This window comes from Leuciscus leuciscus (assembly GCF_965113295.1).
Source record: "Leuciscus leuciscus genome assembly, contig: HAP1_SCAFFOLD_707, whole genome shotgun sequence".
Classification (NCBI taxonomy): Eukaryota; Metazoa; Chordata; class Actinopteri; order Cypriniformes; family Leuciscidae; genus Leuciscus; species Leuciscus leuciscus.
Genome location: NW_028118033.1, coordinates 1 through 8323, shown reverse-complemented (window position 1 = coordinate 8323; position 8323 = coordinate 1). Strand labels below are relative to the sequence as shown.

Here is an 8323-nt window from a genome sequence, read left to right as displayed (position 1 = left end):
TAGTTTTAGAGCATTTTGAATGTGAAAAAGTGACTTACCATAGGTTTTGAGAAATGTGCCCTAGCAATTGTGAAAAAACTTTAATGAATTAAATAATGTACTTTTAAAATGATTTTGATCAAATAAACTAGATGCCGTATGTTTACTATCATGCTTCTGCTTATATATATATATATATATAAGCTAATACACTCATTTTAAATGTCTTTAACACTTGTAAAATATCTTAGTTTGACAACAAAATCATTAAAATTGAAAATCAAAAGAAACACATATGTGAATGTGCGTATGCACGTGTTGAGACATATACAAAGACAGCTGGACAAATATTAGATAACTATATTGTTATATTAATTTATTTCCTTTCAATATACAGAACAAGAAGAATCACTTTGTCTCTTTTTTTTTTTACAAAAGCCTTATGTACAGATATAAAATCTCCCAGTGACACATAAATATATATATGAAGCAAACAGATGGTTGAGTAAAAACAACAATGTCATGTTCTGATTTTCAAATAAATATGATTATTGGCACGACTACAGAGGAAACATGGTTAAGAACTCCTCTTCAATGCATAAGTCTCCTATTCAAAACAGTCAGGCACAGAGATCAATTTCTGGTGGCATGCATTGTCCTGGCATAAAATAAATTAATGCTTTGGAGAAGATATCAACGAAAACTTCATAATTTAAAACACACAAACATGACATGCTCTCTCCAACAAAGTGCAATTACTGTATCAGAATATTGATTAGATCCAGATCTACTGGATTAAACTGTATATTCTACCCCTTATTTCTTCCACAGATGAGACAAATTAAATACATAATGTGTCGAAATGTGGTTCAAAATTACATCCTTTGTAATATAGTATTTTGAGTTGAAAACCACAGTAACATGCATGACAGACAACAAAACACTGAATATGATATAAATTGTGCAGACGAAACATGGTAAGAAATGACAAGAAATACAGATGAGTGGTTGTTCAATGTTCATCTCTCATTAACATAAATAAGACACGTCAGTCAAGCTTGCGGTAAAAGAAACCCAATCATCAATGCACATATAGGAAGTGAGCATTTTATCCTGGGTGAAAGGGAATTACAATAAAAACAGTAAAATGTTAAAAACAATGTATCTCTCAAATGCCATTTGTGTGTATACCTTGAGTCTGTGATCAGCTGTACGGTTTTGACAGCGTTAACTTTACTGAAGCATTTTGATCCAAGGCCTTTTTATAATTCATGTTGTTATTGCACTCTATCTTTGTCCCCTTACTTTTCGCTGGCTTTCCCTGCTTCTTTCCTCATCTCTTCTCATCTCCTTGTATGAAGTATGGATTTTCATGACCCACCAGATAAGAGTACCGTGTGGGGTTTGGGTCCTTAAAGGTCCTCATGCCCTCTGCGTTGAGGTCATACGAGCCCTTCTGCAGAAGAAATGAGTTCATATTAGCCACATACAGGTAAACACAACCTACAACCCTTCACTCTCTCAGCCCATCTCCTCATGCAGGGAAATCACACATTACCTGCTTAAAAATACATGCAAAGCTTAAAATGGCATGCAAACAGCTGAAAACAGAGATCAAAATCGAGATCTCATCAAGAATTTAACGGCAATTCACCTCAGAATCAGAATGTATATAGTCGCGGTAAACGGCGATGTCACAGCGAAAAGAAGAAATAAAGAAAAGTATAGTAAAGGAATATTCCTTCCAAGTTACATACAGTTTAAGTCATAATTTATGTTGGTGCTGCAATTATTATTTTGGTTATGCTAGTGATTAAGAATTTACACACTTAACCTTTAAGTTGTATTTAATCCAGAATATTCCTTTACTTGGAAGAACTTGGACACTAAAAGTCCCTTTAAGGCACGTCAGTTCACTTGGTGGCCATATTCGTATCGCAGCTACTTTCAGCGATACAAGCCGTATAAAAAAACTATTTTTATACATTTCAATTGCATACACTACTGTTCAAAAGTTTGGGCTCTGTATTTTTTTTTATGTTTTTGAAAGAAGTCTCTTCTGCTCACCAAGGCTGCAATTTAAAATAAGTGTTTTATGTTAATATATTTTAATGTACTTTATTCCTGAATTTTCGGCGTCATTTCTCCAGTCTCAGTTACTCAGTGTCACATGAAAAAATCTGATTCTAAATGCTAATTTGCTGCTCAAGAAACATTTCTTATTATTATTATCAATATTTAACACAGTTGTGCTGATAATATTTTTTGTGCAAACCGTGATACTTTTTTCATAAATCTTTAATGAACAGAAAGTTCAAAAGAACAGCATTTATTTGAAATATAAATATTTTTTGTTACATTAGAAATTTAGACATTAGAAAACATTAGAACCTAATTTTTACAGTAAACTGAATGCGTTCTTGCAGCATAAAAGTTTTCGTTTATCGTTATAATCTTAATGAACGCAAATTTTGAACAGTAGAATATTTCAAATCAGTAATCAAATCTGACAACAATCTTATCATATTTTGTACTTCTTAAGCTCAAATCTACGGAGCCCCTAAAGGGACATGGTGGTGGAAAAAATGGGATGGGAGGAAAAAATATTTTTCAAAACATTGCGTTCTCTCGCAAATAATTTTTTTCCTCCCATCGCATATTTTTTCAACCACTATGTCCCTTTAGGGGCTCCATACAAATCACATTCACAAATATTGTATTTTTCAGGCTGGTCCAGGTAATTTTGCATGTAGAGTAAACAAACACGTGATTGGCTATTTTAACTGTCAGGCATGACTTCCATTCCTACAGCCGCCAAATTAAGCATTTCAATAACGTGACTGCCGTTTTTAAGGCAAAACTACAGGAAGTATGTTCATGTTGTGCATTCATATGTACAAGTGGACCCTTTTTGCCTTTTACAGTCTCTGACGACGAACCATTACACACTTTAACAGCCCAATTGTTTCATCGGTGACTTACCTTTCCTCTAATCTTCTACAGTCATAGTGTTTGGAGTGAGGTAGTATCAAATCCATATACGGAACACCACATACACAACACAGCAACCACAAATACGTGCACAAACACACACAAAGAGGTTTGTTTAAGAGCTAACCGATCATAAAACTTGTACATCTGTTATGATAATATTATGAATTCAAAAATTAAAATGATGAAATCTACGGAGTTTGTACTACTGTTAGCTTTCAATTCCTTTCAATGCAAAGGCACTAATGCAATAGACCCTCTTTATGTGTGGCCTGGTTAGGACTGCATCTGCTCATAATGGACTTCAGTCATTCAGTCAAGTAATACTTTTGTGAAAAATTAGTATATTAGTGGAGTTCAGGCAGGCAGAGTAAAGATTTAGAATTAGACTTGGGTCTGATTGAACAATATATTTAGTATTGGTTAGTGGTGTGATGACACTATTAGAGTTAAATAAGGTGACATGCAGGGTTAATGGAAGAATTGGAGGGAACTGTAACTTACAGTGGGTTCATTTCTACAATTATTAAAAAGAGGTACAGTAATAAGCAATATAAATGTATATGATATACACTACAGTAAACATTTGGGGTCAGTAAGAATTTTTTATGTTTTTTAAAAGAAAAACTCTTCTGCTCACCAAGGCTGAATTTCTTTGCTCAAAAACGCAGTAAAAACCGCAATATTGTTATTACAATTTAAAATAACTGTTTTCTATTTTAATATTTTTTAAAATGTAATTTATTCCTGTGATGTCAAAGCTGAATTTTCAGCATCATTACTCCAGGCTTCAGTGTCACGTGATCCTTCAGAAATCATTCTAATATGATGATTTGATGCTCAAGAAACATTATTATTAAAACACAATGTTAAAAACAGTTGACCTGCTTAATATTTCCATGGAAACTCGACCCCAAACAGTTAAACGGTAGTGTATATGTATAAAAACAAAAGGTAACACTAAGGTTTACAATAAGGTTCATTAGTTAACATTAGTTCACTACATTAGTTAGCATGAACTAATAATGAACTGCACTTATACAGCATTTATTAATCTTTGTTAATGTTAATTTCAACATTTACTAATACTTTATTAAAATCTTATTAACATTAGTTAATGTACTGTGAACTAACATGAACAAACAATGAACAGCTGTATTTTTATTAACTAACGTTAACAAAGATGAACAAATACAGTTAGAAATGTATTGCTCATGGTAAGTTCATGTTAGTTAATACATGAACTAATGTTAACTAATGAACCTTATTGTAAAGTGTTCCCAAACTAAAAATATCTCAACAATTTATTTTATTTTATTTTACAGTGATACATTGTTTTAATTAAAAAGTTCACACATACGCTTGTCTTCGAATCGAAACCCACTGCAAGTTAAAGATCTGTGTAACTTCTCTGTTTAACAGGTTTAAATTTATACTTAAATTTAACTTATTTGTGAAGTTTTGACTGGAAGGAGGTACTCACCAATCCATTACTGTGGCCTTTTTTGCCTGGCCCTTCAACCATCTCCAGGTTGTTGCCAAAGACATCATTGCTGGAACTAGATGTGAGAGTGACACGAGGAATATGGCTGATATCCTGAGAGGGCCATGTGGTCCGGATTTCCTCAGTGGGATACGGGCTGCCGAAATGATTGTCGTTTGACTTCTTCCTGCTGAGAAATAAGTAGTGCACACACAAAAATGTCAACAAGTGAGAAATGTACATCCATACCTAAGCATAAAATACACTGTAAAAGAGAGATTCAACCTGACCTCTCATAAACACTCACCTCACACAGATGTAGATGAGAACAGCCAGAATTACAATGAGCAGAAGTCCCCCTAACACACACGCCACCACCACTAGAGCTAACAAAGAGGCTACGCAGAGAGACAAAGGTCATTAGACACAAATATACACGCAAAATCTATAATTTAGCACAGTAAACAAGCTGATCAATGTATTGGTGTAACTTAAAAAGACTTATTGCTTTAATGGTTAAAAAACAAGAAACATTGTAATAATAATAATAATAATAATATCTTACAGTCATTACAGTTGAAACCAGAATAGCCAAATGAACATCTGTTAAAAAAAGGGAAATAAACGTTGAAACCTATCCACAGACATCTGATTGTAGCAATATTGCCACGACACAAGAGGGCAGTAGTTTCTATTACAAACACACTGAACACACACTCAACCATTGCATATAGCTTGTCAGTTTAAAAACAAGGAAGGCAATTCGTATTTTGAGGTATGTTTTATTAAACGAAAACCGCTATTTTAAGGCCTTACAGGTTGGTGAATGAATGAACAGCTCTATTAAAAAGTTAACATGTTGTTTAGGTATGTGTATTCAGAACAAAGAAATGAAAAGGTACTCACCGAACACAGACATTTGCCTGTGCTTTGTAGCCACTTGGACAAACTGTGAAAAGATTAGAAAGTAAATAATTGGTTTTGTGTTTGAACATGACACTACAATAATAAAAGAGTCAGACTATTGTTCTTACGTTGGGATTTTATTTTATATAATGTAGAAATAAAATATAAAATGGCATTTTTTTTTATTTCTTTATTATTTTTGGTCAGTGTACTGTACATTCTGAACCCTGATCTTACCAGACCAGGATTAATGTGTCTGTTACTATGGATAAATCCATGTCAAAATCAAAGGTCACTGATGATTATGATATGCACACACAAACACATATGGAAGTCCATATGTTTGTTGTTTTTTTGTTTTTTTTACGCAGAAAGGGAGTACTAAAGACACACACTCACCTCTACAGCTTTTGGGCTGGTAAGGGCTGGGTACGTGGCCAGGTTTGCAGGTACAGAGAGCGATCCCATCTTTGGCCTCACACAATGTGGTGTCAACATCACAAGGAGCAAGATCTTGCTCGCATAGATTGCTTACTAACAAGAGACAGACAGTGAGAGAGAAAGAGAGTTTAGTTGTGGGTAGTTGTTTAGAGAGAAGTGTGTATCTAAGGTCCTTTTTTTACAGCATGTTTGCCTTCACCGGTTAATTTTAAATGGTCCTGCGATGCAACTATGGATTTTTAAAGTATAAATATTTCATAGGCTCATTTAATTTCATATGAATACCATAAAACAAACATAAGCAAACATAAACATAAATTGCTGCCTTAAAGTTTTAAGTACAACTTGGTTGTTTAAGTCCTTTCAACTTAAATTACATTAAACTGACTTACATTTTTTTAATCTATACTTATAAAAAAGCTGAAAATTGCTTAACTTATTTTGATGAGTTAAAGCAGTGTAAAAGCATAAGTTTTCAACTTGTTGATTATATCATTTTTTAGTGTATTTTTTAAAATAATTAACTCGTTTTAAATGGTAGCATGTGTGGCATATTTCAGCTTCTCAAAAGTATTTAATGTGAAATACTCCAGTATAGTTTACTTATATAGAGAGACAATCTTTCATGTGATCTAAAACATTTCACAATTACAAAACATGGCCACAATCATGGCTAAACAATTCTAAACACCTAAAGTTCGGGCACTGGCACTTAAATGTGTTCCTATTTGAGGAACAATCTTTGCCATTTAATACAACTGCAAAGAGAAGCTGTTTTATCAATCTTTGTGGAAATTAGCATAAAAAATACTACATGTTTTTGATATCAATACTGTGAAGGTGAGTTTGTTGCCTAAACATGAATTAATGTGTTTAGAATTAATGTCAAGTAATGTAGATATAAAGAATGTATTGCATTTAAAGAATGATTTATTATGTAAAATTGTTTTTAAAATGATGTGACACCAAATATTGTATATTTATGTAACCAATATACTGTATTGTATTCATTTATTATGTGGAGATTAAAACATGTTTCACTCTGTTCATATAGCGAATCTTAAATGATAAATCTTTTCAAGATACTCACCATTGTATTCAGCACCAGCAAGAATGCTACAGTTTGTCGTTCCACAGTTCGTTGCATTTTTTATACCAGTATCAATGGCCAATACAAACGATTCCTGGGTGACTGGAGAATTGGGCTCAAAATAACTGTTTACTGAAGCCACTATACTGCCAGGCCTGGAAATATTTACACAAAGATTAGTAATTGGCAAATATAATACAAAAGAGAAGAGCTTTGGTTAAGAACTGTTTGAAATGGACACTCACGTCAAACTAAGGACTGTGCTGTTAATGTAGTTTGGCTGGTTACGCAGAACTGCATTTACCTATGGTGAAAGGGAAGAATGAGTAATGACTTCAGACTCACCGAAACTGAAGGATATTGATCCAGGATATGGAATTGTTTTATGTATTTACTTTGGCAGTCCCAAGTTCAATAAAGCTTTATTGGCATGACTATTAACTATAACAGTCTGTACTGCCAAAGCAATATACAGAAATATTTTTACTTATAGAGAATATAGCTATATGATCAATAAATATGATTCTCTATTTCTATAAATATGATTCTAAAATTCTATATGATGCATGATAACAAAATACACTACATTTATGATTAAAAACTTTATTCAAATTTGTATTCATATATTTATTTTGTAGAGTTATTAGATTAATAATTTTATTCCATGCCTTCTTACTTAATAGTTATACAAACAGACTTCATAAACTGCACAGTTTTACTGTGAAGAAATACATCTTTGCAATAACTGAAATGTTAAAGCTAAAATTGTAATGTAAGTTTGTGACATACCGCAAGAATGATCTCATTAGCAACATTCCGGAATTCAGGCGATTTGGGATCATACATTTCAGGTACAAATGTGCGAATCACCCTTAGTGAACTAGGGAACGATTTAGCTGGGAATAAGAGAGAGTGAGGGTGATAAATAAAGATTGTTCATAAGAATCTATAATCACATGAGTCTTATTATACAAATTAAAAGACAGAAGGACTTTCTGTAATGTCCCATGGCCCTGTGTAAGGAAGGTTATAAGTGATTGACAAAGTTTGGCATCAGACAGACACTCACTTTCCACACAGGCATTATTTAAAGGAAAAGTTCCTGCCAGACACTGACAGATGGAGTTCACACAGACACTGAGTGGTGGGCAGGGCACTGAAGGACAGGTAGCTAAAAGAACGAAAGGAGAAAGTATTAGGCATTTGTGAAGATTCACAATGCATGGACATTACACTGTAATCCACAATCACACAACACATTCATTCAAACACACCTGGTGTGGTTGTGTTGTTAGTTGGGTTAGTAGTAGATACGATTGGTCCAGTCGTTGAGTTGGTAATGGGGGGTGTGGTAACATTTCCTGTTGTAAATTGAGGTGGTGTGGTGGAATTCCCTATTGTAGTGTTTCCAAGTGTAGTTATGGGTGGTGTGG

At 33.5% G+C, this 8323-nt stretch overlaps 1 protein-coding gene across 1 annotated transcript; it reads right to left on the bottom strand.

The window, feature by feature from the left end:
- Positions 1–329: 329 nt before the first annotated feature.
- Positions 330–8320, bottom strand: LOC309491909 (protein HEG homolog 1-like; the record flags this gene model as incomplete). Its single annotated transcript, XM_082190929.1, has 12 exons — positions 330–1435; positions 2962–2976; positions 4454–4643; positions 4761–4851; positions 5019–5056; positions 5360–5402; positions 5759–5893; positions 6891–7045; positions 7136–7194; positions 7680–7786; positions 7960–8061; positions 8165–8320. Coding segments are annotated over 12 exons (1214 nt in total), but the record flags the coding sequence as incomplete, so codon positions are not given.
- Between the last annotated feature and the right edge of the window lie 3 nt (positions 8321–8323).